Source organism: Triticum aestivum, chromosome 3B, assembly GCF_018294505.1.
Source record: "Triticum aestivum cultivar Chinese Spring chromosome 3B, IWGSC CS RefSeq v2.1, whole genome shotgun sequence".
Lineage (NCBI taxonomy): Eukaryota > Viridiplantae > Streptophyta > Magnoliopsida > Poales > Poaceae > Triticum > Triticum aestivum.
The window spans coordinates 24,055,195-24,072,483 of NC_057801.1; the positions used below are offsets into that span (position 1 = coordinate 24,055,195).

At 47.0% G+C, this 17,289-nt stretch overlaps 2 protein-coding genes across 3 annotated transcripts; both read right to left on the minus strand.

Annotated features, from left to right (window-relative positions):
* Positions 1–7,623: 7,623 nt before the first annotated feature.
* LOC123068337 (Bowman-Birk type trypsin inhibitor) lies at positions 7,624–8,881 on the minus strand. Its single transcript, XM_044490908.1, has 3 exons — positions 8,634–8,881; positions 8,255–8,515; positions 7,624–8,175 (listed from the first exon to the last, which is right to left on the minus strand). Exons 1-3 carry the CDS (start codon positions 8,749–8,751, stop codon positions 7,895–7,897), a joined length of 660 nt encoding a protein of 219 aa, XP_044346843.1. The 5' UTR covers positions 8,752–8,881; the 3' UTR covers positions 7,624–7,894.
* Positions 8,882–16,112: 7,231 nt separating this feature from the next.
* LOC123068338 (Bowman-Birk type trypsin inhibitor) lies at positions 16,113–17,027 on the minus strand. 2 transcript variants are annotated; one of them, XM_044490910.1, is made up of 2 exons: positions 16,835–17,027; positions 16,113–16,720 (listed from the first exon to the last, which is right to left on the minus strand). In XM_044490910.1, exons 1-2 carry the CDS (start codon positions 16,962–16,964, stop codon positions 16,302–16,304), a joined length of 549 nt encoding a protein of 182 aa, XP_044346845.1. In that variant the 5' UTR covers positions 16,965–17,027; the 3' UTR covers positions 16,113–16,301. The 2 variants fall into 2 exon arrangements, with proteins under 2 accessions (XP_044346845.1, XP_044346844.1); XM_044490909.1 differs by having other exon boundaries at positions 16,113–16,744; positions 16,835–17,004.
* Between the last annotated feature and the right edge of the window lie 262 nt (positions 17,028–17,289).

Genomic DNA, 17,289 nt, shown 5'->3' on the forward strand with positions numbered 1-17,289 from the left:
CGATGATGATGATTTCCAACTCCCAGAGGGATGTTTCCCCGACAGAACAGCTCCGCCGGAGCCCTAGATTGGTTCCGCCAAGGTTTCGCCTCGTGGCGGCGGTGTTTCGTCCCGAAAGCTTGCTTATGGTTTTTTCCAGGGTAAAAGACTTCATATAGCAGAAGATGGGCGCCGGAGGCATGCCAGGTGGCCCACGAGACAGGAGGGCGCGCCCAGGGGGTAGGGCGTGCCCCCCACCCTCGTGACCGGGGTGTGGGCCCCCTCTGGTTGATTCTTTTGTCAGTATTTTTTATTAATACCAAAAATAACTTCCGTGGAGTTTCAGGACTTTTGGAGTTGTGCAGAATAGGTCTCTAATATTTGCTCCTTTTCCAGCCCAGGATTCCACCTGCCGGCATTCTCCCTCTTCATGTAAACCTTGTAAAATAAGAGAGAATAGGCATAAGTATTGTGACATAATATGTAATAACAACCCATAATGCAATAAATATCGATATAAAAGCATGATGCGAAATGAACGTATCAATATGCACAATGTGGCAATCATTGGAAAGTCGCAGAGTAAACAATTTTTTGTGTTATGTACAAAGTGGTAATAGTGGGAGAGTCACAGAGTAAGTAATTTCTTGTGTTACGTTCTAAGTGGTAAGAGTGTTCTAATTCTCAAAAATTCAATCAACGCCCAAAAATCATGAAACATCGCATGGAGTCATGACATGACCCCTAGAGGCTGTGGTAAAAAATGATAATGTTTCTTGAAAGTTTTCACGCAGACTGCTATAAGGAAAAAACTAAGGTTTCTAGAGGAAACGTGTCAAGTTTCCATGTGAATCGAACGCTACTTTCTTAGTTGACCTTGAAGTTTTTTTCCTAACTCAATGTGGCAGCTAGGGGTTTTGGTTAGAAACCCTTACACTTCGTCCGTGAGTGTTCGATTTGTACATAAAGTGCATTAAGTTTTTACCGTAATACTCTCAAACTTTTACCACACTCTATATGGATCTTATGAAGACACCATGCCAATTTTCATCAAGTTCGAAGCTCGTTTGAACCATATACATTTTTAGTGGGCGTTAAATCAGTCAACACTTAGAAAAAAATAAACCAACTAAAAAAGTGCTCACATTTGACATGAGCTTCTAATGGTCTGTGTTAATCATAGAAAAAGTTTGAAGTTGAATTAATTCATAAAAATTAACTTAAGGGCGGAAGGTGGCGGTTTCGGCTCAGAACCTTTACACTTCAATTTTGTGATTTAATCATCGGATCTATTTGTACGTAACAGCCTTCGTAAGAAAAGAATTGGTGACATCAGGAGTGAGGCAATGCTTTGTCTCACGCTGGAAAAGATGACGCAGAAGCTTGAGGGCTTCATGGACAATAAGCAGGAGGCACGTGTCAATCGCCATGACATTAAGGAGGAAAAGAAGGCAGAGAGGGTTGACATCTTCATCGCGGCGAAGGAGAAACAGATCAACCTCGAAAATCAAAAGACAAAGCTCGAAGAGAGGAGGGTTGAGCCGCGGCCGCTTCGAAGGACACCAAAATGTTGGCCATCAAGATGGACGAGTTGGATCCTGATGTGGTAAAGGTCGTGCAAGCCGTCCTTGAAAAGATGTTGAAGCACTTGCCGACAGAGGTAGGACAGCCATAGGCATGCAGAGGAGCCAGCGACAAAGTGATGAGGGCGGAGGCACAGATGACTTGTCTTGGTAGGCAAAATTTACACCGTCCGGTACATTTATGATTGGCGCATGTAAAAGCTAATGAACATTCGTTGTCTATTGGTTGTAAAGATTGCATACGGATGCACTTTTATGTGCTGATAACATTTCTATTAATCAATATTTGTATTTCCCTAAATTTGATGTCATTTTTAATTTCATGATAATTTTTTTAAAACTCGTGAATTATCCAAAATTTCATTTTTGAATATAGCTGACCATTTTGAACTTTTTTTACAGACGTAATGAACATTTATATATTTAATGGACACTGCATGATCAATTTATCTAAGAGCATCTCTAGCAGATCCCGTATAAGTGGTCAAACCCTTATAATTTTTGTGTTTTACACTGTTGGTCGAAAAAAATGTCCAGAACTTGTGAGGCCCCCAACTCGACCGTACACTAATCATACACGCAAATGTGTACGATCAAGATCAGGAACTCGCAGAAAGATATCACAACATAACACTAGACACAAATTTAAATAATACAAGTTTTATATTACAAGTCATGGGCCTCGAGGGTCTCGAATACAAAAGCTCGATATACAAGAGTCAGCAGAAGTAACAATATCTGAGTACAGACATTAAGTTAAACAAGACTGCCTTAAGAAGGCCAGCACGAAAGCAACAATGATCGAAAAGACAAGGCCTCCTGCCGTGGACCTCCTAACTACTCCTGGTCATCGGCGGTCTCCACATAGTAGTAGGCACCCTCGCGGTAGTAGTAGTAGTTAATGGGGTGACATCTGGCTCCTGGGATCCACCATCTGGTTGCAACAACCGGAAAGAAGAAAGAAGGGGAAAAAGGGTAGCAAAGCAACCGTGAGTACTCATCCAAAGTACTCACAAGCATCAGATATACTAAGTATGCATCAATGTCAAATGGAAGGGTTGTATCTGTGGACTGAATTGTAGAATGCTAGAATAGAGGAAAGGTCTAGCCTATCGAAGACTAGCATCTTCAAGCAGCTCCAAGCATCTTGCAGCATTCAAAAGAGTACAGAATATCATATTAATTAACAAGCATGTTGTAACATTAACGCCCAGAGATCCTTCCTCGACTCACTACGAGAAATCAATCCCGGAGTCAACATATCCATCACATATCTGAAGTATTCATTTCTAGTTATAATAGATCAGGATACATGTCTGAACGTCTGTTACCATGGACACAGCTATTAGAATAGATAATCTTCCCTGCAGGGATGCACCACATTACCCAACACGCTTGATTACTCTGGTCGAACACACTTTCCTGGGTCAATAGCCGGCCTCGGAAGATAAACACATCGCAGCACTACCTAGGCTCAGCAGAAAGGTCCCCGCCGGTCTACATCCTAACCACTCCGGGGTCTTGGGCCCATCACCCGTTGCACTCCGGGTTGTTGCGAGCAGGGCGGACCCAGGCTCCACCACATTCATGGGTAGTGACGGCCCAGCTGTGCTGCAATTCTGAACTGGACGTCTGACAAAGCTTCAGCTGATACTCGATGTCGAGTGCCCATAATTGTTCCCGTGTGGTGGTTAGTGCGTAAAGGCCAGTGGCCAACTCAGAACAAATACCCAAATTATTAGTGCTTGGGAGCTCGCGTAGACAAGCAGAGGCTCATGATAATGTGACCCCGTCGCCCCGTCTCGAGGAAATACGGCAAGGGCCAGGCACAACCCTCTCTCTCTAGGGCGGTCTACCTGCCCGGCCGTGCCTCGTACTTATCCCACGGGTGTTCTCCGGGCCTACCCAACATTCACATCAACTCGCGGGTACCACTCAGGGCCAACACGACTAACCAGAGATTGTCGGGAACTTAGGTCCACCTCTACCGGGATGGTACCGCCTGTCCCTTCAGGCCCGTAGTAACAGTGCACATGGGCTACAGGTAAAGGTAATTGTGTGTCTGTAACATCAAGGCGGGAACCCAAGGAATCACCCTCGATGGAATCCACTCGATGTAATCATCAAGCTGAATTTAGGAGGAATCACCCTCGAGGTTCGCACTTGAGTTGTTGCACGATAGAGTCGTATCGGGAGTGGAGAAGGAGGAATCACCCTCGATGACCACGACCGAATAGCTACACTACATAGTTATCACCAGGAGTGTGTTACGAGGTATCACCCTCGACATTTGATAGTAGCTCTGCAGAGTCAAGCAACCAAAGAGGGTGTGATGTGATGTGTCGGGCTCTGGACGTCGATCAACGCTGCTCGAGTCATCGATCATCAAGCCGAGCCAACTGGGACAAGGTGAGGGGTCACAGGTGGATCACTGACCAACCTATACTAAGCAGTTTAGGATAAGCAGGTAAGATACAACAACAGGTTACAAAAGCAGGCTATGCCTCAGAATATGAGCAACCAATAACAATAGCAAAATCTAATGCAAGCATAAGAGAGAATATATTGGGCGATATTGGAATACCCAAGGGGGGTTTGCTTGCCTGGAAGCTCTGTTGAAAAGGAAGAAGAGTCGTTGTCGACGCAGTCGATCACAGTGGCATCAGCAGCGGTCTCGGGGTCTAACGAAGAGAAGAGGGGAAATAAATAGTAAATACAAAGCACACAGATGTATGAAATGACTACAGGCAGAGGTAGAGGTGCTCTAACACAGGGTTACACGATACCGGCGAAGGGAGAAAACATCTGGGAATGTTTTTCCGGTGTTTGACATTTTTCGGACAGATGAATGAGAGGGGACGGTTGGCATGTTCGCTATGCTAGGGGCACGTGACAACGAACGGAGCGCATATTCAGATTCGCCATATTTTTCTGAGCAACTTTCATGTACAAACATTTTCATCCGAGATACAGTTTATTTTATATTAATTTTCAATGTTTTACTCAATTTCTGAAATTAAATTTATTTGAAAATAAAAGGCTAAAATGCTATGTGCACACAACAAGTGTACACAGCAGAGGCACAAGAGGCTGACAGTGGGCCCAGTTGACCAGTTGACTGGTCATCTGGGTCCAAGGGACCTACATGTCATTGGATAACCCTAGTTTAAAGAACACATTTAAACTTAACAGGGGTTTAGTTCTGCAATTAGTTTAATGATTTAGTTAATTAACTTATTTATTTATTTATTTTATTGCTTTTATTTCATTTATTTTTACAGAGTGCGGGGCCACTAGGCTGTGACCCAGTCGTACCCCAGCGGCTGGGCACGCTGTAAGCGGCCACGGCCACAAGGCCGCACGGCAGCCATGGTCAAGGGCTTTGCGGGCGGGCGGGCGGTGGCGACAAGGCCAGGGGCAGTGCGGCAGGAGCGGCAATGAGGGCCTGAGCTAGGTGGGCGCATCGACTATAACGACGGATGGTAGTTGGGCGGCCGACACGCGGACATGAGGCGGATAATGGGCGGACGTGCGACGCGTCCGTCTCGTTTCCATGTGAATGCAAATCGTGCAAATTTGGTCGAAAATACCTTCACACATATAACAAGCGAGATAGATTTAGATTTGCGTCGGTGCATTGGGCCAGCTTTTTGTCTGTTTCGATCCAAACCTACACGCCCTGACCATGTGTCGGGGTTACCCTAATATTTTAATCAATTCTCGCTTACAAATTGCAAGCAATTCGCGCAGCCATGCGTGGGTGTCATCTCTAGTTTTCAGCTACGACGCCAAGCTAGACCATATATAAATAAAAGATTATTAAAGCGCCTAAGCGGAGGATGTCCATGCCAAGACTTAATAGAGATCAAACGGAGCATGAGTGATAAATTCAGTGATCGAAAAGCATTTTACTCCCCTAAGGGAATCTCCAACGCAGACCCACAAAATGCTCGCAACTGTCCGGACCTACCTGTCCGGATGCAATCCCCCCCCCCCCCCTCCCCCAAAGATGCAGCCCATTGGTTCGGACCAGAATGTTGTCCGAATTCCCACAAACCGGACACAAACGGAGAGGGGCTTCGTGGAAGTCCGAATCGCTGCCACATAGGACTTGGACACCCCCGACCCATTCAAATCCCCTCCCGGTCAAGTTTTCTTTCAAACCTCCGTTGCTTTACATTCACACTCTCCTCCTCTGACACCGCCGATGTACCTCTGTGGCCGCCGCCCAGACATCCTCGGATGTCAGCAGCCCCAGCCATGCTCCTGCCTGCCTTGGACAACGCTGTTGTCCACAGTGGATATGTCCATAGACAGGTACCCTCCGCCACCATGCCGATGCCATCCATGGCTGACACCACGCCCAACAAGTGTTCAATCAAATGTCATAGATGCAATTTTCTTGAATTGCTTGTTGTTTTGTAGTGTAAACACGATGGCGGGGTACTCAGTGATGAAGGATGAGTTGTTGTTTGATGCATGCAAAAGTTTGTATCTGGGGATTTTGTGGGCATGGGGCAAGGCGTCTCACTATTTTGACAAAATGTGTGTGCTTTGTTTCTTGAGTAAAAGCACTTTGCATCCTATGACTTGCACATGATACAAGATCGCAATGTGAATTTGCTAGCTCATCGGTGGTAAACCATCTCCAATGCCGTCATGAAGTTCTGCGGTGCAATTGCATGAGCCGAGACAATGTCACCATCAGCTTGTCAACCACAAATATTGTAAGTTTTGCTTCTTATTGCTCTACATGTTCGTTAATTCATTGATTCACTCACTGTTTCATCTTAATAATCATCACGACATATAGCCTGGACGCTATACTACAGGACCGAGGACAGGCCCTTTAGGCTTATAAACTATTGGATGAAGCTCAAGGGCAACAATGCGTGCGTGGGGGGCAGGTTGTCCATGCCTAGACCTAATAGAGATCAAATGGAGCTTGAGTGATAAATTCAGTGATCGAGAAGCATTTTACTCCCCTAAGGGAATGTCCATCGCAGGCCCGCAAAACACCCGCAACCGTCCGGGCCGACCTGTCCAGACGCAATTTCTCACCCAACGATGTAGCCCATTGGTCCATAGACCAGAACGTTGTCTGAATTCCCATAAACCGGACACAAAAAAAAGCGGGGCTTTGCGGAAGTCCGACTCTCCGCCATATAGCACTAGGACACCCCAACCCATTCAAATCCCCTCCCGGTCCATTTTTCTTTCACTCTTCCCATGCTTTACATTCGCACTCTACTCGTCTGACGTAGCCGTTGTACCTCTATGGCCGCCGCCCAGACATCCTGGGATGTCCGCACTCTCCAGCCATGCTCCTGCCCGCCTTGGACTACGCCATCGTCCACCAAGGATCTGTCCATAGGCAGGTATCCGCAGCCACCCTGCCGATGCCATCCATGGCGGACACCACGCCCAACAGGTATTCAATCAAATGCCATACAGGTTTTTTTGTTGAACTTCTTGTTGTTTTGTAGTGTAAACACAATGGCGGGGTACTCGGTGATGGAGGATGAGTTGTTGTTTGATCTGTGGAAAAGTTTGTATCCGGGGATTTTGTAGGCATGAGCTAAGGCGGCTCGCTATATTGGCAAAATGTGTATGCTTCATTTCTTGAGTAAAGGCACTGTGCATCCTACGACTTGCACATGATGCATGATCGCAATGTGAAGTTGCTAGCTCATCCACTAGCTTATCCATTTCTTCAATAAACCGTTGGATGAAGCTCAAGGGCAACAATACGCGGGTGGACTTGTGCCGATTTTCTCTCACCTGTCGTTGAATTTGGAATCGATGAATTCGAAAAACTTATTGAATATCCGGTTATCTGGAATGTAATATTTCATTTAAAATATTTTTGTATTGGTAATATTTGCAAGCTATTATGCATTAATTATACTGATTTATATAATTATTTTGGTTGTTGCAAATGGTAGGGGACAAGGTTGGATGGTTGGCTCCTGTCCAATGTCCACGGACCAGACCAGATCAGTCCACGGACAAACAGTGTGACAGTTTTAGGGGACGGTGTTAGAGATATGCTAAGGAAGCATTTTACTCTACGATCGACACATCTTATCTTATTCATGATAGTAACACCATGCAACTAAGTACTAAGTGGTAAAAGAACAACGACGACGAGGACAACACATAGGTACGCAGCTACTCCAGTGCATACAAGACTCCGTGACTCGGTACACATACCAGGCCACTGACCGGCCGGACGACTCACTTTATTCGATTCACCATCACCCAGTGCAAGGCTGCATGCCGCATGTAGAGCTCGGCGTTCATGCACATCCTAGCTAGAAACCGCGGTGAGGCTAGATCTCGGTGCACTTGGGCCCGGGCCAGCCGAAGTAGCGGTCGCGGCACACGAAGCGGGAAGCGTCCGACTCGTCCTTCTCGCACTTCTTACAGGTCTTGGCGCACTTCTTCACCTTGTCGTTGCAGGCGCAGGTCGGCGGGGCAGACCTGGTGCACAGGGTGTCGTCGCAGCACTTCCATGGCCTCGGCTTCTCCTTGCCGACGACGGCGCTCTCCTCGCTAACAACTTCTTCTTCCTCCGCTGCCACCGCGACCGGCGGACCAGAAACTCCCGGACCTGCACGCGCGCACACCGTGAGATATTACTAGCACATACAGATGCCTAGCTAGTCTTCGAGGATGCGTGGTACCAGTACCACTTGGGATGTCGTCGGCGTCGGGGTTGGTGCAGCTGGGCCCGGGCCAGCCGTGGTACCGGTCGTTGCAGATGCGCTTGGAAGGGTCGGACTGGGACGCTTCGCAGCGGGTGCAGGCCTCGTCGCACTGCTCCACCGCGTCCATGCAGCGGCACCGCGGCGGGATGGACCTGCTGCACAACGGGCGGTCGCAGCACTTCCACGGCCTCGTCTTCTCGGCGCCGATCTCCGTAGCCGCCGTCGCTACTTCATCGGCAAGACCTGGATTCATGCACGTATCGCGTTCGTCACTTGCAGCAAAAGCATTGCTCTCCCTTCACTATTATGGCAGACAAACAATGGACATATAGTGTATCTAGTCGAATGGCGTGACAGTTACCGTTGCTCGGGAGACGAATGGTGTCCACATGGTCGTCGGCGACGGTAGCCGAGAGGCGCCCGGCGGCGAGGGCCTCGAGTGAAAGCACCAGCAGAACGGCAGCAATGCATCTCTTCATGGCTGCACAGGCAGATCGGTCAGCTAGCTTTGGTGAATGAAACTTAGGGGCGCCGGTCCGTATTTATAGCCGCTCTAGCTAGGTTTAGAACATGGATGCTCTTGCCATTGCTGGATCTGGCTGCTGGATGTTTGAGGTCCTGTTGTTCAAATATCTTATTGCATATACTCCCGACAGGGTGCACGCATTTGGGTCATGGCATCACGTGTCATGCACGCATAATGAAGCACGTACGTGGCGGACAGCTTTTGACCCGATGCATACATGCATATAATTAAACTGATGAATTACAGTATTTGCTATACTTTTCGAATCTATCGGAGCTCACTTGTAACTAGGCTTTAGTATATATTAACCCTAATTTAGCAAGTGGCTCAGGGTCGACCGGCGGCAAAAGTGGATCTCGTCCCCGGCGAGCTCTGCTCCATAATCAACTCGGACTGATGTTCGCACTTGCTTAGCTAGGTTGGAGCACCCGTCTACAATTCTACAGTGATGAACAGTGAAAAGTGCATGGTGCACTGCCACGCGTATGGCTTCAGCACTTGCGTTATCCTCAAAACGGTGCACACGCGTGCAAGGGACAATTCCGCGTGCACGCGTTGGGGGCATGCAACCAGCACGTGGCCTGCACGCGTAAATAGATGACGGTCTGTCTTGCATGTATGCTTGCCATAACGCCGGACATGGTGCACGCATTGTGAGCCATGGTATCACATGTGTGCACGCACAATTAAGCATACGTGGTGGACTACTTTTGACTCGATGCATGTATGCATGCCTGCATAATTTAGCTGATGCATAATGCGATACTTCCGATTAATCTATCACATATCACTTGTAACTAGGCTTTAGTTAGCCTAAAATTAGCAAGTGGCTTAGGCTGGACCGGCGGCAAAAGTGCATCTGGTCACCGGCGAGCTCGATCCCGTAATCTACTTGGACTAATGTTAGATTCGCATACTACAACTAGCTTCCACACTGCTAGCTCCGTTAGCCTACCAAAACGTCATATATTTCGAAACGAAGGTAGTACACAACAAAACGCATTTTAGTAGTAAACTGGATTCAATTAGTAGATGTACAACTGGGTACTGCAACTTAATCACTTCGTGCAATCGCAGTTATCCGTTCTAAATTGCATGGGGTCAGGTGGGTTACTACGGTACTTTCTGGATCTAGCATGTGAGCTAGTTTGGCTGCTGAAGTGACATTCACTAGTCCGGCCGGGATCTCCCGATTGATGCGAGTGTTTATGCAATATACTGGACGGCTGACTTTATGCAATATACTCATGCAAATACAAGGTGCCCGGCACGCCTTACTCCCAAGACGATCCAAAGCAGCCGAATGGTAGAGAACAGAGTTGAGGAAGGGGGAATGTATCACAAAAACAGTGCGACCAGCTCCCAAATGCGCTCGATCCACATCAGTTTTGGGTGGACCTAGCGTCGAAGTCCGACATGGCTCGTGTCCGAGCTCTCGCTCCCCTGGTTTGTTCCCGGTTTACAGAAAAACGAACAGCCGAACTCGTCCAAGGACTGATATGGGACACCGTTGGAGGGCTTGCGGGGTCCAGACCGCTTGGTTCGAACAGATCGGGAAGTTTGAGGGTCTGCATTGAAGATTCCCTTAGGGCAACTCTAACCGATCCCCTATAATTAAAGGAGGATCGAGTGGTGTAACACCTTAGTAGAGTATTTTTACTCCATTAAGATTTAACTGGGAGGAGTAATTTTTTGTTTTTTCTAAACTTACGCAGTTATACTTACATTGCAACTACATATTAGCACACATATAGAAACTAAACATAAATACGAATGTTCAAGAAAATCACAAATATAGTTTACAAACCGAATTCAAAGTTTACAAACCAAATTATTTAAATTTGAACACACTCAATGGTCCAAATGTAGCAAATAACATGTGATAGAACAACTAGGAAGCACTATGACGTTGCCAATGATGCTTAATAAGATCTTCTTGGAGTTGAGCATGAACATGTCGGTTATCGATCTTGTGACGTTCTTCAAGGAATGTCAGGATTCTATTTGTATCATACTCTGGCTCAGCCGGAGTCCTGTTGGTGGTATACCGAATGTTCTGGGGGATATCCCTCTCGTCTTCAATGATCATGTTATGCAATATGACACGACAAGTCATGATCTTCCATAGAACCTTGGAGGTCCAATACTCGGTAGGGCCACGAACAATTGCAAAGCGCTTGTGAAGCACACCGAAGGCTCTCTCCGCATCTTTCCTAGTAGCTTTTTGACATTCGGCAAAGTGAATATTTTTGTTACCTTTTCGACGTGGAATTTTTTTGACTAATGTGGCCCAAGGTGGCTAGATGCCATCCCCAAGGTAGTAACCCATCGTATACTTGTGTCCATTGACTGAGTAGTTGCAAGCAGGAGCATCTCCTGTCATAAGCCTAGAAAACAGTGGTGATCTCGACAGCACATTCAAGTCATTAGGAGAGCCAGGTAAACCAAAAAATGAATGCCCTATCTAAAGATCCATCGTTGCAACTTCCTTAAGAATGATCGTTGGACCGTTGCAGTGGCCTTTGTACTAACCCTTCCACCCTACAAGACAATTATTTCATGTCTAGTGCATACAGTCAAGTGATCCAAGCAGTTGTGCCATCCTCTTGCTTCACCCTCTGTCATCAGCCTCTGGGTGTCTTCCTCGTTGGGTACTCTCTAGTACTCAGGCCCAAAAACATCGATCATTGCTTTAGTGAACCTTTGAACTGCCTCCGAGATTGTGTCTTCACCAATGCGGACATAGTCGTCAATGGCATTAGTCGAACACCCATACGCCAAGACTCGAACAGTCGCAAAGCACTTCATCAAAGGGCTTGCACTTATCTCTCCACTTGCATTTCTCCGGAGCTTGAACTAGTCATCATACTACTCAACGGCTTTTGCAATGGTCAGAAAAAGACTTGGGTGCATCCAAAAGTGTCGGCGAAAGTACTTCTTTGGATACATTGGCTTTGGATCAAAGTAACCTCTCATGATCTTGGCATGGCCCTCCGCTCTGTCACGGTTAATGTGTATGCCAAACTGCGACCCCGTTGTAGGGAGCGGAATATCATCATTGAAAGTCATGCCTAAAATTATTTCAAAGTCTTCGTCTTCTTCTTCCTCTTCAGCTGACGATGAGTCCCCGAAGACCATCTCGCTCAACCTCTTCACCTACAACTCAAATGACTTACTCAATCCAAACGGCTCGGTTCAAATAGAAATGAACAAAAAAACTCACCTAGGCAATCCGTCAAACACTTCCGATGCGGTGGTGATGGGCCGACCGGTCAGCTATCATCGTTTGGGCCAAACCGGCGGGCGGTGGAGCATGGGAGTGACCTGCAGCAGCACGGAAGCTAGGTCAGCAGAACATCCAAAGAGAAAGCAAATAAGAATCAATCCGACGAATCAGTTAGGGCGATGGCGGCTACGCTTCACCTCGATTCCGACAATGGTGACGGGGGACGGACGGGTTCGACGTCGTGGAGAAGGGAGGCGAGGGCCAAGGGAGGCGACGTGGTAGTTGCGGGGAGGGCGGACGGTCGCCAACGAAGAGGCGGTGGCGGGGAAGAGGCGAGAGAGAAGCAAGAGTTTTCCTTGGAGCGGTAGTCGCGCAGTAAATTTAAGGGTTGGAGAGGCGCCAGAGGATAAAGTATCCTCTCTTATTCGGTTTAGGGGATCAGCTAGGTGACAACTAGAGGAGAAAAACTGAAATTATCCTCCTCTAACCTGGATAGAGGATCGGTTAGAGTTGCCCTTACCTACTTTCAAAACGGTGCACACGTGTGGAGGGAATCACGATTCCAGATGCACGCGTTGGGGGCATGAAACCACGTGGCGTGCCCGCGTGCTCGCCTTAACCGATGGATTAGCACACTTCTTGAGAGTGTTTAACCCGATGCATCACTCGCAACTAGACATTTTGTAATTTTTTTTGAAAGGGCAACCAGACACTGTAGTTAACCTATAAAACCAGTCAAAGACTCAGAATCGGTCGGCGGCGAAAACGGATCTGGTCACATCATCGATGTCCACGCAACGATTCCATTTGGATAAGAACGGGCTCACTAATGGAAACAATACTCTGAAACACGAAATTTGGTACTGTACTTTCTCGTTTTGGTTTATAAGGCTACTTGCTTTACGAAAATAATTGCAGTACATCAATTTATGTGCAAATGTTGCACCCAAAACTTGGTTGAAACTGGGTTAAAACGTACCAAGTCGCTTTGAGAACAGACTGGAACACTATATTTCTTCAGAAACATGTTTGGACCGAATTAAATTTACGCGCAACCCATTTGAGTACTTCAAATTTGTGGAACGCTACAGGATCCTTTTGGTATGTAAGACCTTTTCACAATTCATCGGAACGTTTTTTTAAAAGAAAAACATTAGCAGAAGGGCTACTAAGATTCCGTTGCAAAAGAAGAAGCCGACGTGAGATGGCACAAAGAACAAAAAACCTTTACAAAGGACACACCACAGCTATCTAAAGTAGCTCTAAAACATGAGAAAACGCCAAGGGCCAAGCAGACAATACACATGGAGGAACACAACGCAGCCAAAAGCGACGTCATCATATATCGCCAGCCGTGCTCACGTGCAACCCATTCGAATGCTCTAAAATTTTGGAACAGTACATGATCCTTTTGGTATGTCAGAATTTTTCGCATATCTTCAGAAGTCATCACATATAGTATTGTTAATTAGAATATGAAACGTCTTAAAAACTCACATAGATTTTGAGACACATGTTGAATTTATACATATTGAGAAGGTTCCAAAATCAAGAAGTATCTTTCATTTTGGAGGACTCAGCACGAGTTATAGGCCGGATGAGCATAATACAATTGTGCCACATACAGAGTGTACACATTTTTGGAGCACGAGTGTCAGTGAGTACTTTATTTTGAATAGCTCAAAAAATATATTCAAAAGTTTAAAACATGCTGAAAATAAATCCTACATGGTAATATATATATATATATATATATATATATATATATATATATATATATATACTACACATCTGTAAATTCTAATGATGAAATAAATTAGCATGTGGACTACATAAAAATGACAAATTCGTGATTTTCAAAACATGATCAGCACATGCACTATTCACCACTAAAGATCCATGCATTTGTCTTTTTTGTGTAGCTCACATGTTAATTTATCTCAGTATCAAATTTTATGTGTGTGTAGTATGCATTCATATTACCATGTAGAATTTATTTTTGCATTTCTTGAAACATAAAAAATGTAAAAAAAATCAACTATTGAAAATTTAGCTCACTGGCACTCATGTTCCGAAGAGACTTTTGAACTGTTATAGACTAATTTTGTACTTACACTATAAAAAACACAAAATGCTAACTACAACAACTACATGCATGTACTGATATTCTCTCAGTTAGGGCATGCAACTACAATGACACCTAAGACGATTGCCGAGTTAAATGAGAGATAAACAAAAATATAATAATTTGACTTTCCTTATTCTACAAATAATCTCTTAGTAAGGAAGTTAAGCCTTTTGTTGTGTACATGATGCCACATACTTCTCATTTTAATTTTAGTCAGTTCTTATGAAGGACCATGAAAATCTATTGGATTCATTGTATAACTTGTTATTAGAGGCATGAAATGTAAAAGAAAATCATCATATAAATTGTACTTCCATTACACGCAAAGCTCCACCTCACCTCCTGACCAGAGATGCTATACTTACGGACATGTGTGGATTTATTGTTACAGACTGATGTGCCAAATTATGGTTGGAGCTTAGGAGGGAAGGGAGACACCAGTGTAAATCAAGGGGGCATGGATTGGTGTAAGAGGAATCCGGGAAAACCAATACACACTACTGGAAATAGAGAAGCCATTAGTCAGATCTTTGCCGTCCGCTAGCGAACTTCAAAGAAGGTCTTTGTCGTCCGCTTCCATAAAACGGACGACAAAGAAAGAACTGACGGCAAAGACCATATTTGCATCAGCCAATTCTTTGTCGTCCTCTAGTAGACGGCAAAGAGATGGGTGGGGCCCAGTGGAGGTCCAAACCCTGACGGCCCACCAGCCCCACCATTTTGCCATCTGCTAGCGGACGGCAAAGATTTAATTATGTAACGGTCGTTTCCTGCCCCCCCCCCCTCTCTGTTCTCTTCCTCCCTAACCCCCGAGCCCAATCGCGTGCCGCCAGTCAGATCACCCCGACCCCCACCGCACCCCGCCGCCGCCCCCAACCGCCCCCGCCCCGACCACACGCCACCCCGGCCGCTGGCCGCTGCCACCGCCGTTCCCCCCCTCCGCTCCTGCATGCCACCCCGGCCCGCCGCTCGACCCCCCCCCCCCCCCCCCGACGCCCTGCCGCTCCGGGCCGGCCGCCGCCCGGCCTCCCAAACCCCCCGACGCCCCGACCCGCCGACGTCGGCCTCCTCCACCTCCCCCACTCCGGTGTGCCCCCTTCCCCTCTTTTTTTCCAATTTAGTTTATAGTTTAGATTTGGTTTAGGTTTTTTTTCCTTTTTTAACGTTTAGGTTTAGATTTAGTTTAGTTTAGGTTTACTTTAGTTTAAGTTTAGTTTAGATTTATTTTGGTTTAGGTTTAGTTTATGTTTTTTTTAGGTTTAGATTTATATTTAGTTTGGTTAAGAAGAAAGAAGAAAGATGAAAAAAAAGTAGAAGAAGAGGAGGAAAAAGAAGAAGAAGAGGAGGAGGAGGAGGAGGAGGAAGAAGAAGAAGAAGAAGAAGAGGTTAGGGGTGCGCCGGCGCCGACGGAACCGGGTTGAGGTTAGGGGTGCGTCGGCGCCGACGGAACCTGGTTGAGGATCGAGTAGCTTCCATCAAACACACTAGTGCCTCATAGCAGCTTTCCGCCAAACGCTAATCACGTTTCCTGCATCAGCAGCGGCCTTCCGCCATCTGCACAGGGATACTGCTATTAGTCGTTCACAAAATAAAGTCAGCCATGTATTAGTTGCATATGAGAGGAGCACCCCTCGTACTACAGTATGGTTGGGCTCAGGATTGAGTGACATTGTAAAGCTTGTTTTTGGCTGATTTGCCTCCTTAAGTAATAGAATCTCCCTTTACCGTAATAGAATCTCCCTTTACCCCGCAAAAAAAAAGACAGATGTCCGGATCCCAGCTAAACTCTCCATGTTTCATGTTTGTCTCGGTTTTGAGAAAAAAGTACGTTCGAACCGCGCCGCGTACCGTTACAGATTCACGTTAAACGGCTTTCGCATTCTGAATGGTTGCGGGAGATTTGCAGCGAAAATTCCCTAAGATACCACCACTATTGACAGCTTTAGGAAAAAACATTATGTGAAACCGAAGAAAACTGCACCGTTCATTTATAAAGATTGAACATTGCTACGTTGTCTTATTCATAATTGTGTCCACCACACATATAGACCATCCATTTTTATTTTATTCTTAGACACTGCTGCTGCAGCAGGGTATGAGGACACTCTGCGGCGTTGATCGGGTGATGAACGCGCGTGTGCTGCGCATGCTAGCTACCGCCGGCGGCAACAGCCTCTGACGGCGTGCATGCGGGCGGGAAGGGCCCAAAGTAGCTGTCGATGCAGACGCGGCGGGAAGGGCGGGACCTGGACGGCAGGCAGGTCTTGCAGGTCGGAGCACACTTGTCGACCTCGTCCCCGCAGCGGCACGTCGGCGGGTTGGACCTGGTGCAGGTAGGCGAGTCGCAGCACTCCCACGGCCTGCAGATGGGCCCGGGGTCGCCGACGTACCGGTCTTGGCAGACGTGGCGGGACGGGTCAGCCATGGACGGCCCGCAGGACTTGCAGGTGGAGGGGCAGTCGAAGACCTGGTCCATGCAGCTGCAGATCGGCGGGATGGACCTGGTGCACACCGCCTGGTCACAGCACTTCCACGGCCTCTTCTTGGCCGCCGCCATGGCTGCTTCCTCTGCAAGCCCAAGGCCCCAGTTAGCTGTTTATCAGTTTCTTCAGGCACTAGGAGCTAGTAATAATCTGAACTAAGAAAGAAGTTCAGGCGCGGCATGCATCGCCGTTAACGTACCTTGGCCTTGGCTCGGCAGGAGAATGGCGCCCACTTCGTCGGCGGCGGAGGTGCGACCGGCGACGAGGAGCGCTGCCTCCAGTGAAAACATCAGCAGGATGCTAGGAACGATGCATCTCTTCATCTTCATGGCGTGCTTACCGAGCTTGCTTGTGCGTTTGAAGCCATCAGCAGGCAGCAGTATATGTAGCCTCGTGACACCGATGGATGGATCACGTAACGAGTGGACATCGCTGCCTGCGAGCAGATAAGGACACGTGCACATACGCATGGATGATGACTAGACAGATGTACAAAAGTGTACGTGCGATCACGTGACCCACGTTCTTCCTTCATTGCAGCATGGACACCTACCCATAAAATGAATTGCACATGACAACGAAAACGACTGGATCCAATGCACTAATTGCGGGCCCACACCGTACCTCACTTGTGGGCTGGCTAATCGATCGTTC

Bases quoted from the DNA above. Each gene is read 5' to 3' on its own strand.
- LOC123068337 (XM_044490908.1), bottom strand. From the start codon at position 8,751: ATGAAGAGATGCATTGCTGCCGTTCTGCTGGTGCTTTCACTCGAGGCC. The intron at 8,516-8,633 runs GTAACTGTCACG...GCATGAATCCAG, and splicing joins CATTCGTCTCCCGAGCAACG to GTCTTGCCGATGAAGTAGCG. The intron at 8,176-8,254 runs GTACTGGTACCA...GCGCGCGTGCAG, and splicing joins CGCCGACGACATCCCAAGTG to GTCCGGGAGTTTCTGGTCCG.
- LOC123068338 (XM_044490909.1), bottom strand. From the start codon at position 16,964: ATGAAGATGAAGAGATGCATCGTTCCTAGCATCCTGCTGATGTTTTCA. The intron at 16,745-16,834 runs GTACGTTAACGG...ACTGATAAACAG, and splicing joins CCTGCCGAGCCAAGGCCAAG to CTAACTGGGGCCTTGGGCTT.